Genomic DNA, 21,153 nt, shown 5'->3' with positions numbered 1-21,153 from the left:
CTGGAACCCCTTAGATCTTAGCTGAGAAGTATGAAGATTATGGAACTGATGGAACCTCTTAGATTTTAGCTGAGAAGTATGAATGGTCATGGCAACTGCTGGAACCCCTTAGATCTTAACTGAGAAGTATGAATGATTATGGCAACTGCTGGAACCCCTTAGATCTTAGCTGAGAAGTATGAATGATTATGGCAACTGCAGGAACCCCTTAGATCTTAGCTGAGAACTATGAACAATTATGGCAACTGCTGGAACCTCTTAGATTTTAACTGAGAAGTATAAACAATTATGGCAACTGCTGGAACCCTTTAGATTTTAACTGAGGAATATGAACGATTGAACTGGAACCTTAGATTGGCTGAGAAACGATTATGGCTGGAACCCTTAGATCTTAGCTGAGAAGTATGAATGATTATGGCAACTGCTGGAACCCCTTAGATCTTAACTTATCTTAACTGATCTTAAGTATGAACCCGATTATGGAATGATTAACTGCAGGAACCCCTTAGATCTTAGCTGAGAATGATTGCTGGAACCCCTTAGATCTTAACTGAGAACTATATAAACTTAGCTGAGAAGTATGAACGATTATGGCAACTGCTGGAACCCTTTAGATCTTAACTGAGGAATATGAACGATTATGGCAACTGCTCTTAGATCTTAGCTGAGAAGTATGAATGGATTATGGCAGCTGCTGTAACCCCTTAGATCTTAGCTGAGAAGTATGAATGATTATGGCAAGTATAGAAATGAGTATGAACGATTATGGCAACTGCTGGAACCCCTTAGATCTTAACTGAGAAAGTATGAATGATTATGGCAACTGCAGGACCTCTTATATCAGCTGAGAAGTATGAATGGTCATAGAGCTTAGATCTTAGCTGAGGAAGTATAAATGATTGAAACTGCTGGAACCCTTTAGATTTTAGCTGAGAAGTATGAATGATTATGGCAACTGCATGGAAACCCTTAGATCTTAACTGAGAAGTATGAATGATTATGGAAACTGCTGGAACCCTTTAGGTATGAAATTATGGCCCTGGAACCCCTTAGATCTTAACTGAGAAGTATGGACGATTTACTGAACCCCTCAGATCTTAACTGTATGAACGAACAACCCTTAGGTCTTAACTGAGAAGTATGAATGATTACAGTAACTGATGGAACCTCTTAGCTCTTAACTGAGAAGTATGAATGATTATGGAAACTGCTGTAACCCCTTAGATCTTAGCTGAGAAGTATGAATGATTACATCAACTGATGGAACCCCTTAGATCTTAACTCTTAACTGAGAAGTATGAACGACTATGGCAACTGCTGGAACCCTTTAGATTTTAACTGAGAAGTATGAGCGATTATGGAAACTGCTGGAACCCCTTAGATTTTAACTGAGAAGTATGAACGATTATGGAAACTGCTGGAACCCCTTAGATTTTAACTGAGAAGTATGAACGATTATGGAAACTGCTAAAACCCCTTAGATTTTAACTGAGAAGTTTGAACGATTATGGCAACTGATGGAACCCCTTAGATGTTAACTGAGAAGTATGAACGATTATGGAAACTGCTGGAACCCCTTAGATTTTAACTGAGAAGTATGAATGATTGTGGCAACTGATGAAACCCCTTAGATCTTAACTGAGAAGTATGAATAATTATGGCAATTACAGGAACCCCTTAGACCTTAACTGAGAAGTATGAGCAATTGTGGCAACTGCTGGAACCCTTTAGATTTTAAATGAGACATATGAACAATTATGGCAACTGCTGTAACCCCTTAGATCTTAGCTGAGAGGTACGAATGATTATGGCAACTGTAGGAACCCCTTAGATCTTAACTGAGAAGTATGAGTGATTATGGCAATTGCTGAATCCCCTTAGATAATAGCTGAGAAGTATGAATGATTATGGCAACTGCAGAAACTGCTTAGATTTTAGCTGAGAAGTATGAATGATTATGGAAACTGCAGGAATCCCTTAGAGCTTAACTGAGAAGTATGAACAATTATGGCAACTGCAGGAATCCCTTAGAGCTTAAGTGAGAAGTATGAACGATTATGGCAACTGCAGGAACCCCTTAGAGCTTAACTGAGAAGTATGAATGATTATGGCAACTGCAGGAACCCCTTATTGCTTAACTGGGAAGTATGAACAATTATGGCAACTGCAGGAACCCTTTAGATCTTAACTGAGAAGTATGAACGATTATGGCAACTGCAGGAACCCCTAAGATCTTAACTGAGAAGCATGAAAGATTATGGAAACTGTTGGAACCCCTTAGATCTTAGCTGAGATGTATGAAGACTTATGGCAATTTCTGGAACCCTTTAAACCTCTCTTGTGAAGTAAGAATGATGAAGGTAACTTCCTGGATTCTTTTAAGTGTATCTAGAGAGGAAAGAACGATTATGGCAACTTTTAGAATCCATTTAAATCTTTCTTGAGGAGTGTGGACAATGAGTTCTTTCTTGAGAACCCCTTTAAGATTTATCTTGAGTAGTTGTAATAATCATGGAACCTCTTGAATGTATATAGACAAGTAAGAATAATGACAACGACTAATGGAAACCCTTTCAATCTATCAGATCGGTTTGTACACGGGCCGAGGAGGTCTCATACACGTGCAGAATCACGGACCGAGGCACATACATGTGGGAGTCGGCCCAAGCCACAGCGACGAGAGAGAGGAACCCCGGGAGCGACGTCCAGAGCCTGGGAAGAGAGGCTCAAAGGACCTCTGGAGGCGGACGATCCGCGAGTCGTTGAGGCTCTTCAAGACCACCATCTCCACGCTCCTAGCTCCAGTCCTTACAGTTTGGACGCCTACCAGAACAGGCTGCGATACGAAGTGAGAAAGAAATAAACGCAGAGAGAGAGAGAGAGAGAGGAGGGGGGGAGGGAGTAAAAGAAATGGAGTATGAAAGATGAAAAGTATGTAAGGAAGTGTGTGAGAGAGAGAGAGAGAGAGAGAGAGAGAGAGAGAGAGAGAGAGAGAGAGAGAGAGAGAGCTTGGGGGTAGGGTAGGGAGAAGGAGAGTAGCTCTGCGAAAAAGGAAAGAGAGGTAATGAGAATCATAATAAAATTAATATAAAAAAATAAGAGAGAGAAACCGAGTGAGCGAGCGAGAAACATGAATAAAAAGTTATTAAGTGAGAGAGAGAGAGAGAGAGAGAGAGAGAGAGAGAGAGAGAGAGAGAGAGAGAGAGAGAGAGATAAGCTAATAACTGGAGTACCGGAATATGAGAAAGGTGTCACTTTAACCAACAAACACCAACGACTACATGTTGCAGATTTTCAGGCTTTCAGTCCTTTATTTTCCTTACCGTTCTCAACAATTGTTCTCATGTATGTGCATTTATCATTTGTATTTATTGTTATCATTATTCTTTTCATGTATCTATTTATTTAATTATTTATCTATTTATTTGCATTAATCTTCTCTTTGCCATTTTTCTTCAGTGCAATGGCCTTCAGGCTCACTCCGTGATAATCCCAACAGTAAATCTTCAAGATGTCATTCTTGCTAGTTTGCCCCTATTAGTAAAAGGTCCTTTTTATTTCATAGCAAAGCACATTTTACTAAGTTTCATGCAACAATCTGCCTTTTAACTGACTGGATTATTTGTTTTCTCTACATATGCTGGAGTCATGGGGTTTTGTATTCAATAGAGTTATGGAGGCTTCTGTTTTCCAGCATATAGAATCCTCTACATTTTTATTTCCCAAAACAACGTCAAAGAGGTATCTTCGATAGTACAAGGCGTCATTAAAATACTTTTCTGAAACGTGAAGTCTTGGAAGTTAATGTTTACCTTGGAGTTATGGGATTACTGAAATCTTTGTTTTCCGAGACATGGAGTCATATCTTTTCCAGAGCATGGAGTCGTGGAAATTTCTGCACAAGACAATAATCGAGCTGTTTGAGGACAGCCCTCCTGGATTCTTCATTGAAGCTGGAGCTCTGGACGGACAGTATCTTTCCAATACATTGCACCTGGAGAAGGTGAGTGCTGGGATTGCGTGTCTTGTTTTCTCAGGATTGTTCTTTACAATCAGTTTCAGAAGACGTTTTCATAATTTGGTCTGAAAAGGTATTTGGGAGTTTATTTGAACATAATGAACATGAGCACGGTTAATGCATGGTATACAGTAAGTAGCTATGCAGACGGGAGCAATGGTATGAATGGTATGCTGAGAGAGAGAGAGAGAGAGAGAGAGAGAGAGAGAGAGAGAGAGAGAGAGAGAGAGAGAGAGAGCCCAGAAGTTTTCCTTCTGACATTCAAAATGTGTGGTTTCAACACTGGTGATTCTTTAATGTCTGACACAATGAACTGATATGCTGACACGCAAGTTATTAAACGTGAATTGAAAGTTTTTATGTTTTCTATGTCGTCAGCCTTTTACTTCTAACAACCATTTTGCTGTGATAAGGAGGTAGTTGGAACCCTCCAGTTATGCGTTTCTGCAACAAGGGACGAGGTTGCAACTCCCACTTGCTCTGTACGCTAGAAGAGAAACCTCTGCTGCAAGTTTATCCATAGGTGTGACTGTGATAGGAATAGTCTTTACCCAGAGTCAACCATGCTACTGACTGCTACGAGAGATTTTTTGACGAAAATAACTGCAGTACATGAGATTGATTTATAGTTAGCAGCGTCATTCTAAATTACTGCATTTCAGGAATATGGCTGGACTGGGTTATTAATTGAACCCAACCCCAGTTCTTACAACGAATTGCTGAAGAAGAACCGCCACTGCTGGTCATCCAATACTTGTTTTGCCGTAACACCCTACCCAAAGGTAAAGAAAGTCTGTTTGTGTTTTGATAAATATATATATATATATATATATATATATATATATATATATATATATATATATATATATATATATATATATATATATATATATATATATATATATATATATATATAAATATATATATATATATATATATATATATATATATATATATATATATATATATATATATATATATATATATATATATATATATATATATATATATATATATATATATATATATATATATATATATATATATAGTCCAGATAGTCCAGCTGGGAAACTACCCTATTTGTGGGAGATTTCTGGAACACGTCCGTGTCTTTCTTCAGAGCCCCAGAAGGTACTTTGCCATTGATCATTTCTGCATCTTTATTTCTATAAACAGAACACGTCTATCGCCTCACAAAAAGGCATGATCATTGACGCATTAGTTTTATCCGTTTCCTATACTAAACATCGATTTCCTCTTAGTCAGAAAGATGATAATATAAACTTCGGTTGATGATAAAAAGAACTTTAACTTTCAAGCATCAGACGCATTGTAATAAAACTAAAAATCTGGCCGAGGTGAAAATTCCTCGCCATTCTTCTTTATTGCCCGTATGTATGTACAAACATCCATACTTGAAGATGTCCAGCAACTAGCATTTTGAGTTATTAACTTAATGATTTATAACGATAAAACAAAGAAGAAGAATGTCTGTTGTAGAAGAAGAGAGGAAATATAAAAAAGAACTCATCCTAGAAGTCCATTTGAGGTGCCATTGCAAAGGCGAAGCTCACATATCGCAACTGAGGCTACTAAACTTCTCCAGGAGATGGTTCTGGAGATGATGGACACCAGGGAACAGGCAGCGACGTCGCAGGCGATGTGGGTCATTCGAGGTGGCAGTTTCCTGCAAGAGGGAGCAGGAAGGGCCCAGAAGTACCAGGCAAAGACGCACCTCAGCACCTATGCGGTCGTCCAGTGCTTCCCTTTTTTAACGTACTGGAAAGCTCTTAATCTTACAAGGGTTAGTATTTATTAGATAATATTGATTTCGTTCTATTGTATGTTTCGTCATTATAACTTTAAGTGGAATTTCTTTTTGGATATTTTGTGTTTTAGCAGACCTCTGGCAACACGGTTTGGTGGCTGTCTGTCGAACTTTGGGAGTCTCTTAAATTCCTCAAGAGTTTGGGCTACACTATCATCGCTTCCAGTGCCATGCTACGGAAACGGCCTCTGAAAAATTTTGCCACCCATGTCTCTCCTTTGTTTTATCTTCCATAAATCTCTACTCGTCCTCAGCATCCCCTCTCATAGTACTCATCCGAGTAGATCTGGGTCCTCCAAGCTGACAACATTATATACTATTTACCCCCAGGGATTGTGCGAAGGACATGTCTGAGTCATCTACATCCCCTTTCATCATGATCTCACCTATTTATGTAACGTCCGTAATCTGCATAGAATCATTTCTTTAGATGTAGTTTCTTTGCAATAACATGATCACTTTAGACTTATGAGTGTTACCTTTGTATGCAGTTTCAGTCTATTTGATTTCCAAATATCATTCAGCCTGCCCACTGTTTGGTTTGTACTTTTTAGTCTTGCACTAAAATCCAACTCAGGAGAACCTGCACTGGATATTATTGTTCCTAAGTATTGGAAAGATTCATCCTCATTAACCCTTTCTCCATATAATAATATTTCATTCCCTAGTACATACTCTGTCCTCATTACTTCGGCTTTTCTTGGGCTTTTTTGAGTCCCATCTCTTTAGAAATATGATTCATTCTGTTAAAAACTTTGAGCATCTTTTCGTGTTTTGCTTACTAAAACAGCATTAGATGCATATCCTATGTCTGTTGAGATTCTATCCTTTCTCCAGTCTAAACTTTCTCCTCCATTCTGATCATTTATTCATTATGAAATCTATGAGAAGGGCAAACTGCAAAGGTGTATCAAAACTCTCTTGCAGCTTCCACTATTTACTGCAAATTCTCTTGATGATATCCCCATCAATATTAACTCTGGCTCTGTTTCTATCTTGGATAATTTCTTTAGTTTTACATATTTAATGGAGATACCGTAGTTACGCAAGACCACTGGTCTCTGGACGCTGTCAAATGCCATCTTGCAGTCAACAGAACATTTCAGAAAGGAATATTTTAATCCCATGCATTGTTGTGCAATAGTTCTTGATACGAATATCTGCTCTGTGCAAATCATACTTTTCTAAAAACAGCTTGTTGACCTCTAAGTTTCTTATCAGCTTCTTTCTCCAGCCTATTGAGAATAAGCATCTGATTGTTTTCCTTGCAAATGCATGTTGTTACCACAATCAGTCAAGTCACCTATCTTTGATACCTTTGCTAAGAGTTCCCGAGTTATTTTTTCTTGCTTCTTCTTTTGGAACATTCTTTCCTTTACAAGGCAGCGATTACTTTTCGGGACGTCAAACTCCTTTTTATTTTCACTTTGTTAATTTCGGGCTTTACTGTGACCACTTACCTTACTCTAGGCTTCCCAGGTCTGCTAAAAGTTTCAAAGCTCTGCCCAAGTACCGACCAAACCAATCATTACATCGTCTGGGAGGCAGTAGAACAGCCTCCCAGAGGATGTCGTGCATTTGGAACTTGAGAAGTTCAAGTGAAAATGCAATGCATTACTACCCTGATACTATTCTTCTTGCGTTTTAATATTTTTGTCTATCTATTAATTATTTAATTAATTAATTAATTAATTTTTTTGATAAGTGAGAAATTTTTTTTTCTGTATTTCACTTCCTCTTAATTCTTCCTGATGAACACCATATACTTTGGAAACTTGAATCTCAAGTCAGTGCCCCCTGTGGGCTTGTTCCATAGGAACAGGTTTCATCTACTGAATACTAATAATAGTAATAATTACCTTATTTCGCTGATTTGACTTGTTGAATTACGTACACGGACTAGTAGCAGTAACAGTAGTTTAGGTAGTAGTATCAGAGTACATAAGCTGAGTATCCTTGGAGATAGGAAGAACAACAAACTGTTCGGAGATGAACAATACATCTCCTCTTCCGGTAACAAAGGAAGCCATTCTCCCATACAGGTGCCAAGCCTGGTCTAGACTCTATTTTTCTTAACAACTTAGTGTTTGTTTGAAGAGAGAGAGAGAGAGAGAGAGAGAGAGAGAGAGAGAGAGAGAGAGAGAGAGAGAGATACAGTACATTTCCTTCATACAGGTCGACCTCTTCTCGCTGGACGTGGAAGGAGCCGAGGAACAGATCCTGAGCACAATTCCGTGGGACGCCGTGGACATCAGAACCCTGATCCTGGAGCACTACGGTTACTCTAAAGAACCGGACCAAGTCTTTGTTGACAGCGTAGAGCAAAGGGGTTATTCTCTTTACGATTACAATATTGATAAGGATTTCATCGGGGATTACATCTTCGTCAAAAAGGAGTTGACGTGAATGGGAATTATCGTTACATTTCTTGATCAAAATTACTCCGCTTTTCTTCATGAAAATAAGCCACTACTCTTCAACTCATATTTTCAATGTATTTCTAATTTTCTTTGTAGATTTATTTATCCTTGCTCATGTTATTTGCTTAGGTATTTTAATGTGGTTATGTTCCTTTAACTGATTTATTAATTGCTAAGTTTATTTATTCATTTATTTCTCTTTTGAAAATCAACTTGTCTAATTAACATTCCTCATGACTGAATTACACAATACAACTCTGCGATTTGCCCATTTCCTTCAATTACCCTTTCGTCGTCAAAATCTTATCTTTAACCATGGGCGAGAAAATAATAATAAAACGAAGTTTCTGAAGTGAAATATTATATATATATATATATATATATATATATATATATATATATATATATATATATATATATATATATATATATATATATATATGTGTGTGTGTGTGTGTGTGTGTGTGTGTGTGTGTGTGTGTGTGTGTGTGTGTGTGTGTTTGTGTTCGTGTATTTATTTTTCAACATTAAACTGTTTTCCCTTGCAAGGGTTAGCCCCAGAGCAAAAAGGGCACAACAATTACTGACACATTCGTACTTGAACTGACTGAACCTCCAGAATAGGAAGCTTCCCAACATTATGCGCATCATCCACCTAACGCAGAAAGTCAAACGTCTTGCAAACACGCTGCCTTTCACCTTTGTCCCGTACACACCCTCACGCTTCATGCATATCAAAAGTCTTCTCATTTCCAATACCTCTTTCGCTCAGTTTATCCAAAGCTCTCCAGGTCTTTCTCTCACCCCCAGCCCCTCCCCACCCTTCCTAACACGTCCGAATTTTGCAGTTGTTTCATCGACAAGTTCATTGACTTCCATTCATTCCACAAGACAAGACCGTCTGAAAACACTTTGCTATGTCCGCACACCTACACTTAATTTTTCACGCTCTCTAAACATCCACACATTTCTCACCCTTCCAGGTTTTCTTTAACATATTTCCTACTCAAGCAGTTCATATCAACAGCTTCAGTCTTTTTTTTTATGGGCGGCATCCACACTTCACTTGCATGAAAGAGAATTTGAAGCAAATAAGCCTTTTCTCCTAAGGCCAATGATAATTGCGCTTTTTCTCCTGTGCGATGCCAGGAGAGAAAAGGCACGCATGCCACTGAGTGGAGCTCAAGGTTTGCCTGGCTCATGCTCGGCACTGTTGAAGCACAACAACATGTATATATACAGGTATATATATAAAAATTCCTGATTTACATCAGGATCGAACCCAGGTATTTCAATTTAATTGTGGGTCTGAAATTTATTTCTGTTCCACACGTGATTGTATGTTGATTATTCTATGTATGTATGTAGGCCTATGTATGTATGTATGTATATATATACATATATATACAGAAGATAGATAGATAGAAAGATAGATAGATAGATAGATAGAGAGATAGATAGATAGATATACGTATGCATGTATGTATGTATGTATGTATGTATGTATGAATGTATGTATGTATGTATGTATGTATGTATAAGTGAAACTAAAGTGCTTGGTACGACTTCTGCCTTCTCTAGGCAGATCTGGCATCTTCGTATATGTAAGTTGTCCTGCGCAGACTATCGAGTTCCACGTGAATTATGAGAGTATCCTGGAGGTAGTTAAACTCATCACCTTCAGTGAAAATTGGTACACGCTGAACTGCATTGCATTTAATTTAGCATCTTTATTAACAAGTACTCTTCATGATTCCTTTTTCTGAAACGCCGTGCCTCAAAACATCAGCAGACTGCCAAGAAAACACCAATCAAATGCCTGTCCCATTAAATGTGCTTGATACTTTGTCTCACTCTGATCAACGAAATCAGGTGAATATTGTCTTCAATATACTTAAAGTTCTTTGGCAATAAAGTCGTGTGCGTGTGTGTGTATTTTTTCACATGAGCTAAATCGTACTACTTACGCTTATGCATGAACGTTCATAAATATGCGCGCGCGCACACACACACACACCCCTGGTATTTATAAAATAAAAAATCAATTAAGACCGAGACAGTAACTTCATCCTTCAAGAAACTAAGACAATTCTTACATTACGTCGAGACTGTAATATTCATTTCGTGGTGTTTTCTAAGTAAGAGGAATTTATTAAAAAAAAAAACTCAGACCAGTCATATTTGTTCTTTTCTCTAATACAGTGGTTCTTAAAATTTTTTGCCTTGCGCCCCCTATGCACTATGTATAGACCCCACGCCCTCCTACCCCTGAAAATTTTGCCAACTATAAACAATATGTTGTTGTCTATTTACATATTATCATAACTTGTCATAACAATGAAAGACAATTAATAAACAAGATTTGAAATGAACATTGACTTATATTTTGAATTTTTGGTATTTTTTGAGATAATAATTAGAAAACACATGGAAACAGTGATAATGTTTTCGGCAATTTTGTAATTAACATCACAAATTAAAAAAAATAATAAGGCACCATCTGGCAAACCTTCTTGAGCTCCCCTTGGAAGCTTCTGGCGACCCCCAGTTTAAGAATCACTGCTCTAATAGTAAGACTCTCTCTCTCTCTCTCTCTCTCTCTCTCTCTCTCTCTCTCTCTCTCTCTCTCTCTCTCTCTCTCTCCCCATTCCCTGTTGTGTTATTCTTTCACGCTATTTCCATCTCAGGAAGTCAATTTTTTCAGCCTCTGATGTGTTCTCCATTTCTGTATTTATTGAAAATTACTTTTCAATTAGGTGTTTTCCTTCGCTTATAGAACGCTCATCTGAGCCCTTTTTCTCTACCTTGAGCTAATGTTTCAGAGAAGTTATTGACAGAACAGAGCTAGATCAAAGTACCAAGTTTATTTAATACATTGTTTACTGTATAGGGGAATGTGAATATTACTTTGGTCATCAAATAGATAAATAAGATATGTTAAATATTTTGCTCTGTTTTCAAATAATTATTTTGTACCTTAATATACTAATTGCGACACTACCTTTGACAAAAAATGTATGAAACGGGACAAACAAGTGAACAACTAATCGCTGCCATTCAGGTTATCAAGAAATTTGGATAATTGATAAAAATGTATTAAAAATAAATTCCACTTGACCGTTCAGCGCTATTTTGGGTATTATGTGATAGTTGGGCTTCGAGGTACACCTACAGTAGAACTTAATGTTGGAAGAGGTTTATATATTACTTAAAGGGGTTTATAAGACTTAAAGAGGCTTATATCACTTAAAGAGATTTATATAACTTAAAGATATTTAGGCTATATTGTTTAAAGAGGTTTATATTAATTAAAAGGCTTTATATTACTTAAAAAAGTTTATATGACTTCAAGCTGGGGCTCAGTGTGACTCGGGAATTCATTTGTCCTAAACAATTTTGCAGAGACATTAGAAGAGTAATACTGCAGACCCAATATCATCTATCTAATCAGCACCAGCATAACATTCAGAAAACAGGAAATTCTCTAGTTTTTTCTCGATAGACTTTGTGTTTTCAGTCTTTCTGGTCCACCCCTGTGTGCTTGTTCTATGCGAATGGGTTTCATATACTGAAATAATAATAATAATAATAATAATAATAATAATAATAATAATAATAATAATAATAATAATAATAATAATAATAATAATAATAATAATAATAATAATAAGTGGGAGCATTTTGCACGATCTTGGGGTTGCAGATCTCAAGGCTTTAAAAACCAACTGTGAAAGAGTATCTTGGGTCAGATAACTTGAGGCAAACTGTAGCTTCCGTTGGCTATATTCGTTGGCTTTATCATACACAGCACATCTCTCAAACATGTGAAAATCATCTTTTGTCTTGATAGCTGGATGACGAGTCATAGCATACATTTGAAACATTGTGCTCGCTTCTCTTAAACTTCCTTTTCCGGCCTGAGACTTCAGTTGTTGTTGGTTTAACTAAGTTTGTTTGTCGTTTTCTTCTCTCTCCGACTTACTCGATCACGTGTGATGACTTTTAAGTGATAGTGCATAGTACATGAATAAAATGACACTGATAAAAATTGAAGACGTGAAAAACTTTATAAGTGCTTCCTAACAAACTCTGCTAAACTCCATAGTACAAAATTATGAAGAAGAAGAGACAACTGAAAGAGAAGATGGAATTAAGAGAGACGAACGGACAAAGAAAGAAAACAAAGTTTTTCTGAGAGGCAGCTTCGTCACAACAATCAGGATGCGCTTTATCTGTTTGATAGAGGGCGAAGAGAGTCATACAGCAATATATACGACAGAGAGCACTCATTAGAATGTAAATAAGGGCCCTCAGCAGAGCCTTAATTAATGCCCTTAGAAAGGCTCATATCAAGATAATAGTTTTATTTTTTTGAGGGGTGTCAATGTACTGTGGTAAACCTGCTGAGTCACCAACTGTCTCTTCCCGCTTTCAAGCTCAGCAGTGCCTTTATTTTTCAGCTGTTTGAGTCCTCAGCACAGATATTTCATTTAACATTCATTATATTAATTCACTACTAAAGGCATTTCATCAGAACAATGACGACAGAGCTTTCTTGATATAATGATCACAGATGCCATCTAGAAATTGACATCTTTTACGATGCCTCCTATCACATTCACATCGTAACTAATCTCTTTCTTTTCCCCATTTTGGATCTATTATAAGTGGGAAGAATAATCTTTCCCCTTTTACCAGCCATAATGTAATTTCATTGATACTTTTATTTTCTAATAGTGGTTTTCTTCGTGTTCAACACAACTAGTTAAAAAAAAAAAGAAGAATAGGTTTCTTCAACTCAAAAGACTAGAGCATTCAGTAAGTGCATCCCCTTTGTATGATGCCTAAGCACTTAGCTTGAACCATGATTGTCCATAACAAAAAGTACTGCAGTATGTAAGAACACCTGTTACGCCCACTTAATTAAATTTGCTATTCTGTTATTGAAACTCCAGGTGAGAGAGAGAAAGAGAATTCATATCTACCCTGTTTTTTCATTAAAGGAGGAGTCAGTGTGTGTATATATATATATATATATATATATATATATATATATATATATATATATATATATATATATATATATATATATATATATATATATATATATATATATATATATATATATATATATATACATATATATATATATATATATAAATATATATATATATATATATATATATATATATATATATATATATATATATATATATATATATATATATATATATATATATATATATATATATATATATATATGCATATATATATATATATATATATATATATATATATATATATATATATATATATATATATATGCATATATATATGCATATATATATACATATATATATATATATATATATATATATATATATATATATATAAATATATATATATATATATATATATATATATATATATATATGTATACACACATGAATATACAGTATATATATATATTATATATATATATATATATATATATATATATATATATATATATATATATATATATATATACATACATACATACATACATACATACATACTGTACATATGCTTGACTCTTCATTGGGTGAGTCGGTAGAGCTGCAGACTGTCACTCAATGGGCCAGAGTTCAATTCCCCGGCCGGCTGATGAAGAGTTAGAGGAATTTATTTCTGGTGATAGAAATTCATTTCTCGCTATAATGTGGTTCGGATTCCACAATAAGCTGTAGGTCCCGTTGCTAAGTAACCAATTGGTTCTTAGCCACGTAAAATAAGTCTAATCCTTCGGGCCAGCCGTAGGAGAGCTGTTAATCAGCTCAGTGGTCTGGTAAAACTAAGGTATACTTAACTTCTTTTTTTAACATACGCTATATACCGTACTGAACAGTGTATTAAGTTAATTTATGCAAGGATTATGAGTCTGTGTTATATTTAAATACGCTAGTGGTCCTGGAACAAATCTTCCATGAGTCAAATGCTGATTGCACGATGAATTAATTTCATTTTTATTTCTTTAGTGATGAGTGTGTGTGTGTGTGTTCATGGGTAAGTATGGGACTTTTCTCTTAACTGTATTTTGCTGTGATCCACATGAACCTTTGGGGCTTATTAGTGTGGTTGAACGAGATTACTTATTGCTTACAATTTTTTTTTCTTTACGTTACTGATGTATATATAGTTTTACAGAAAGATGAGGAGCAATAGTACTATTTGTTAGAAAAGGAAGAAAATGATTACTACTTATAGCATATTACGTAAATGAGAATCGTATCATTATAATATAAGATTTAGCCTACTGGAATTTCTTGACTTTTGTTTTATTGCTTTATAAGTGCCATTATTGTGTGTAAGTGGGCATGCATGCTAATGCATAAATATAGTGCTGTTTACAGTTCAACTCATGTGCTCCTACATAAGCAAACTTCTGGCTGTTGCCGAAAAACTATAACTATAATCGAAGTTTCAAACAATTTGACTCTGGGATAGGCTTTTTTTTTTTAAAGACTACTTAAAGTCTGTTGATACTTTAAGGTATGGCACTCCAGAACGATGGATCAGAGAGATGATTTGTTGATAAAAATGTCTAATTACAAAAAAATGCAGTTCAAGACACACTAATATTTCACCCAAAGTGAAGAGTTTAACCTCCGGTTTAACAACCGGTGAGCTTGATTGCAATGTTGCCTACAAAAATACGACTGAGACTGGCCTGTATGGGGAAGGACTGCTAAACAGTACTATACCTTCACTTTGCAAAACAATGTGTATTTAAGAAAGATTATTGAGCCGATTCCGATGTCTGATTTTTAATGACTTATAGACTTATCGTAAACTTTACAACTCATTCATAGATGTCATTTCTTTGAGTATCTTTCAGGCACTAATCTGTGTACTAAACGATACTGTTTTCTGTCATATACTGCATATCTGTCTTAACGAGCCTGGATGGATAACGTAAATTTTATCAAAAGAATTTGTTAAATTTTTGGGGAATTTTACGCAAACACTCAGATTCCTCTTGTCTCAATTGAGCCATATAATGTGAACTGTCCAATATACAGTTGGTATCAAACTTTTACTTGCTTGGGGTAAGTGGATCTTCTCTACTTTCATCCTGTAGTGTTAACGGAAATTTCTACAATGGGAATGACATAAGTGAAGGGTTCTTATTGCTCACTGCACGCAGGTGATTTTCTACTTAACAGACGAACTGTGTTTTACAAGAAAGATACACATTGTCTATTTTTCAGCAAGAAATGTAGTTTATGGACACCAGCAGAGAAATGATAATGGTTATAGGACATGTAATTGAATTAGAAAGTAGAAAAGATTAGTAATGTCTTGCCTTGTAATTTCAACACGTAAAGTGACATCATTTCCAAACTTGTAAAATAAAGAAGTATCAAAACAATAATATTCATAGAGACGTTCAATAGAATTATGAACTGAGATGAAGTAGTATTAAATGTCGCCATATTGCTTCCGGTACCAAATCGACTAACCGATGATGAATAGACCCTATAAAACTTTTCAATAATTGTATGTAACCGATACACTTTAATTCATTCATTATTAAATTTCTTTCAGTATTATACAATATAGCTTGTATGAACTGTAAAACAGTGTTATGTCGACTATATATCTAGTCGCTAAAATTGTTATTACTGGATTAATTTTTCATGTTAACTATTGTTTGTAGAATATTTGAATGCTTAGTATTATTTCATGCAAACAGTCCATTTCCTCACCTCCCTTTTATTATGTCAGCGGAATATATTAGAGAAAATACATTTAAGCAGGCACGTGCTTAGTCGACGAGTTTCAGACTGCCACTCTAAGTGATATGTCAGTGTCAAGAAGTTTCTCAGCTCCATACCCATAGATAAAAGTGCGCTGTATATAATTTGCAGATTCAGGTACTTTCAGAATCACTGGTTTATTTTACATCTGTGATCCCAACGCAAAGGTGAGTGTCATTTGTTCGTAATGAATTTCATCGGTAATTTAATAGCCTGGGCATTCATGAAGATAACAGTTGATAAGCCACGCTGCTGCTATCAGACTGTCAAGCCTACGAGCTCCGTCAGTGATAGCATGATACTCATTTCTTCATATATACATGAACCATATAGTCTTTTTGCCCGTACTTCGGGTTAGTGTCGCCAGTGCACCTCACATGGTGCACTGTAGGCATTACTTGAGGTTCTTTGCAGCGTCCCCTCTACCGTTAAAAGCTGCAACCCCTTTCATTCGTCCTACTAAGCTTAGTAGGGTAGCCTACTTCCGTTCATAATCTCTTTCGGTAAAACTAGAAGGTATCCCGAACAGACTACCATGTTGTTGTTATGGAATAGCTCTGCAGTTCCGCAAGTCATTAGCAAGCCCTATGTTCAAGAAGGGATTGGCTAAGGAAACCTATTCTAAAAGGAACTACACTAACCTAAGCTAACCTAGCAGGCCGTGTTCTTGCTTAGCCGCCTGGATCCCCAGGTGAAGGAAACTCCACTTTTTACCAAAAGCTTCCCTATACCACTGTGCATGCACGATAACATTCCAGGATGGCCAGCATACAAAAATATATCAGTTCTGAAGTTAATTACAGTCAGCCACCAAAAAATAACAGTAAATTGTTGTTAATAAGCAACCAAAATACTACAGGAAAAGTCAGTTTCCAAGGTAATACCTGATGCGGAGCAACCCCATAGTTCTACCTCTCTTCCATCTTACTTTCTACCCTCTTGTAACATTTGATTCATAGTGCAACTGTGAGGGTTTCCTTCTGTTACACCTTTCAGACCTTTTACTGTCAATGCCTGTTTCAGCGCTGAATGACCTCATAGGTTCCAGTGCTTAGCCTTTGGCCTAAATGCCCCTCTGGCCAGGTCAGGGCATTTCACCTTAAGTTAGGTTAGGTAGGTAAGATTTGGATAGGTCAGGACCTGGCATTACAGGAAAGGTTAGGTCTATTTATGCATGAGGAACCTGTCCCGGTCGACAACTGGCGGGAATCAGACCACGCGACTGTATTGTAGTTTTATCACTAAGGTTTTAAGGGGGCCCACAATTGCACCTGGAATGCCCACAGTTCCAAAAACCATGAGATAAATATTCTGAAAAATAGCCTATATGAATTTCCTAAGGCGAATCTCTATCACAGTCACAAAACCTGTTGGGCTTTAGGCTTTTGCAAAGGACAAAGCAATGTTGCAAGGCCTATTGGGCTACAGGAGCCAAAAGGGTAAAACTGAAGACTACAGCTAGGCCCCTCTGTCTTAGTAATTAGGTCTAAACTACAAGGTTCATTCAAAATGGGTGCCTTGTTTAATAGCCTACTAGCCCCTTGGGTATGAATGAAAAAACATACACAAAAGACACCATCAGAAATATAAACGGAAGACATAAACACAAATAAAAACATAAAAAAAGGCAATAAATATTCCAGTCAGTGACTGTCGGGAACCAGGCCATGGTAGTAGCCTAGTCTTCAGTTTTACTGCTAAAGTAATTGGAGCACCTAACCTTGCTCACATTGTCATAACTGACAGGGACCACCTTTAGCCTACCCTTTTGCATTGTACACTCATCCTTACCTTAATGTTGGTAGCGTAGCTTTTGCCCCTTTCTGGAATTAACTAATTCATCCAAAGTTCAATTTGGGGAGGAGAGGCATTTATAGTGGAAGGGATTAGGCTACCAGAAGTATAGTCATGTTATAGGTTATTTAGTACCAAAGGTATCACTTAGGCCTTTGATGTCCATCTGCACTTGTACACACAAAGCAGCCTTCGCAAAGCCAAATTAACTTGTGAAATCTCGTAGAAGTCAGAAAACATTCAATCTATTTATGGTATTATTATACTTAAAACCATTATTGTATTTTGGACTTGAAAATATGTTTTTATATAAGCTACTTACCAAGTAATTACATGGCTCTTAGTTTCTATTAACCGGCAGCTAGAATGTTTAAATTCGCAGTATCGCCACTTTTGTTTTGGCTAGGCGAGTGATCCCGCCCACTTTGGGGCAAGAGAGGAACCAGCTTAGCAAAAGACCTCAATATGTTTCTGCCGGCTGATGGCTGTGGTTACGGTGATTGACAGCAGTGGTTTTTTGGAATTTCTCTTCTCTTTTGATCTTGGAATCATTGGTGAAGTATTCTCTTTATGGTAGCCTTTTTGGCACAGTTAGATAGTGTCAGGTTTTCACTGAAGACCAGTATTACCTATTTTGGTGATTTTTGATATTTTCTTTGACTCACGACTTGTTAACAATGTCCAATTCAGGCTCTCAGAGTGTTAGGTATTGCAGTAAAGGCTGCAATACGAGACAGACTAAAGCCTGCTATGATCCTCATACTCTTTGTACATCTTGCAGGGGTCAAATATGTTCCCCTGATTTGACTTGTAATGAATGTGTTTCTTGGGATCCTAAAATGTGGAAGACTTTGAATAGTCATTTGCCCAAATTAGATAGGGATAAAAAGAGGAAAGCAGCGGCTAGAGCTAGTAGCAAGAAGATTTTAGCTAGTCAGGTGTCTGCAAAATCTTTGTGTGATAATTCTGATTCTTTATCCATTGTTCCACCTGATCCCCCGTCTCAGTCTGTACCAGTAACTCCGCACCCTGGCTCCCTTACTCCCAATCCCGACCTCATTACCAGCCTTGAGTCTAGAATTAATCTTAAGTTTGATTTACTTGTTGATACAATGGAGAAAATTGGTGCTTCTGTTAAAGTCCTAATGGACAAAGTGAACGTGAAAGGTGATAGTGAAGTGTTAGTGGAGGAGGTGGCTGTCTGTCCTGGCGATTCTCCTAGGCCAAGGTCCCTGGCAAACTCCCCTAAACCTGGGAGGAGCTAAACTGGCAGCCCAAAGGAGGTCGGTGGGGTCTCCCCACAGGCAGTCCCCCTCAGTCGTACCTGTTGCCGATTCCCAGGTTATGACAGAGCGCCGCTAGAAAGGTGTCTCTATGGAAGTGGATTGTCTTTTGTCTAGTATTTCCAGCAGTGACTCCAGTCCTAGGCACCAATGGCGTTTTCAAGGTGAATCTCATCCTCTGAAGAGGCACACTGGGTGCTTCTCAGCCTACTGCAGTTCCTATTAAGAAGGTTAAGGAAACTTCTCCAGAACATCTTCCTTCCTGTAGCTTTCGGGACGGTCCGGAACGTTTCTCCCAGGATTATCCAGAGTTAGTGGGACAAGTTCAGCCTTCTAAGTGCACTACTTCTTGGAAGTGCTCTTCTGCATCGAGAACTTCGTCTTCTTGTAAGAGCCCATCTTTAGCTTTAGAGGGTTTGCATAGGCAGATAGTGATGTCGGAACGCTCACCAGCACCCATGTGCCCAACTCCTGTTCCTGTAGCTCATGTACAATCTGCCTTACCTGAATCTTCTTTGGCCGAGAAGCGGTCTTTGGCGCCAATGCACCCAGTGGCACCAGAACTTCCCTCTCCAGTTGAATGTGCTGTTCCTTTTGGTGTGGCTCTCTCCGAGCACCCTTCATCTTCTGTGCGACCATCGTCTCCTGAGTGCTCCTTAGTGGAGCGCACTTTGGCTCCTGAGCGGCTGCTGGCACACATGCACCCCTCGGCTCCCTAGCGCTCATTGGCTCCCGAGCGCCCATCGGCTCCCAAGTGCCCATTGGCACCCGTTCACCTCTAGCAGCAAGAGGTTTTGTTGGCACCCAAGTCTATTTCCGCTTCCGAGCGCCAGATTTCGTTTGTTTCTTTGGCAGCACCCGTGTCTCCTTCTGTGCTGCTTACTCCTGCTCCAGCAGTTGCAGTTTCACTCCCAGTTACGTTTTTTCCCTCGTCTTCTGCAGTGTGACAGATTCCCCTCTGTTTTGGATCCTTCTGTTCAATCGATCCAGCTCAAATTGGATAATACCCTGTGTTTAATTCAGAAAGCTCCATCGACTCCCCAGCCCATTGCGGAACTGTCGCTAATTTCTCCTTCTGAGGAGGAAGAAGCGGACCTTGATACCCCTCCTTCGGCGTATGCCTCGTTACTCAGATTTCTGCTGGTGACTTTTCCAGACTTCTTCTCTCCTGCAGCTCTGGCTTCTCCAGCATCAACATACCTTATGGATAATCAGATGACTTCTTCGAGGCTTCCTAAAATGGTGCTGTCCTCCTGAGCTAATAAAGCTCTTTGTGAGGTGGAAAACTGGCTGTCGAGCAAGAGGGAGCAGGGAAGAGCTTCTTTTAGTTGTCTTCCGTCTAGATTGTCGCAGAGAAGATACTTTTCTTATGCGACCAGAGAGGCTCCATCCATGGGAGCTTCTGCCTCCTCTCAGGGAGACTTCTCTGGGTTAATTGACTCCTCCAGACGGTCGGCGTTCAATTCAGCCAAGATTTTGTTGTCGTCCTCGGAATTAGACCACCTTATCAAGCACTTATTCAAGGTCTTGGAAGTTCTCAGTTTTCTCAACTGGGCAGTAGGAACTCTTGCCTGTAAATTGAAGGATTGCCCTCATATCCCAGAAGGTTTTTCTTTGGATTTTTTGGGGGGTCATCTCTTGCCTAGATAAAGGTATTAGAGATGGTTCGTTTGAATTATCGTCGCTATTTGCAATGGGAATCCTCAAGAAAAGGGAGCTTTGGTGTTCCTACACTGCAAAGGGAGTTACTCCTTCTCAGAAGTCTGTGCTCCTCTTCTCTCCTCTTGATAATAAGAATCTTTTCCCCCAAGCAACTGTGCTGCAAATTGCTTCTGATCTGCAGAAAAAATCTTCACAGGATCTCTTCTCACACAATCAGCAAGACGACCTAGAGAGTCTCAGGCCTTCACCTCTAGAACAGTTTCTCCAGTTCAGCCCCAGCCCTTTCGGGGTAGAGGCAGACAAAAAGGCTTCCTCAGACCTTGCGGAAACACTTGTTTCACCCCCAGAG

The 21,153-nt window shown here is 37.9% G+C and overlaps 2 protein-coding genes across 2 annotated transcripts in view; both read left to right on the top strand.

Moving 5' to 3' along the window:
* The first annotated feature begins 2,719 nt into the window (after positions 1-2,719).
* On the top strand, positions 2,720-8,492 carry LOC136834735 (uncharacterized). Its single transcript, XM_067097332.1, has 5 exons — positions 2,720-2,848; positions 3,875-4,003; positions 4,681-4,800; positions 5,625-5,822; positions 8,022-8,492. Exons 2-5 carry the CDS (start codon positions 3,878-3,880, stop codon positions 8,250-8,252), a joined length of 675 nt encoding a protein of 224 aa, XP_066953433.1. The 5' UTR covers positions 2,720-2,848; positions 3,875-3,877; the 3' UTR covers positions 8,253-8,492.
* Positions 8,493-16,079: 7,587 nt separating this feature from the next.
* The window catches only part of Trmt61 (tRNA methyltransferase 61), an 82,800-nt gene continuing 77,726 nt past the window's right edge, over positions 16,080-21,153 (top strand). The window contains exon 1 of the mRNA XM_067097327.1: positions 16,080-16,232. The gene's annotated coding sequence lies outside the window, so the exon portion shown is untranslated. The remainder of the gene's footprint in view (positions 16,233-21,153) is intronic.

Source organism: Macrobrachium rosenbergii, chromosome 54 (assembly GCF_040412425.1).
Source record: "Macrobrachium rosenbergii isolate ZJJX-2024 chromosome 54, ASM4041242v1, whole genome shotgun sequence".
Classification (NCBI taxonomy): Eukaryota; Metazoa; Arthropoda; class Malacostraca; order Decapoda; family Palaemonidae; genus Macrobrachium; species Macrobrachium rosenbergii.
The sequence above is the reverse complement of the archived record's forward strand: the minus strand, read 5'-3'. Positions and strand labels throughout refer to the sequence as shown.

Excerpts from the sequence above, each read along its gene's own strand:
- LOC136834735 (XM_067097332.1), top strand. The coding sequence starts at position 3,878 with ATGGAGTCGTGGAAATTTCTGCACAAGACAATAATCGAGCTGTTTGAG. Across the intron at positions 4,004-4,680 it reads ATACATTGCACCTGGAGAAG|GAATATGGCTGGACTGGGTT; the intron begins GTGAGTGCTGGG and ends ACTGCATTTCAG. Across the intron at positions 4,801-5,624 it reads CCGTAACACCCTACCCAAAG|GAGATGGTTCTGGAGATGAT; the intron begins GTAAAGAAAGTC and ends AAACTTCTCCAG.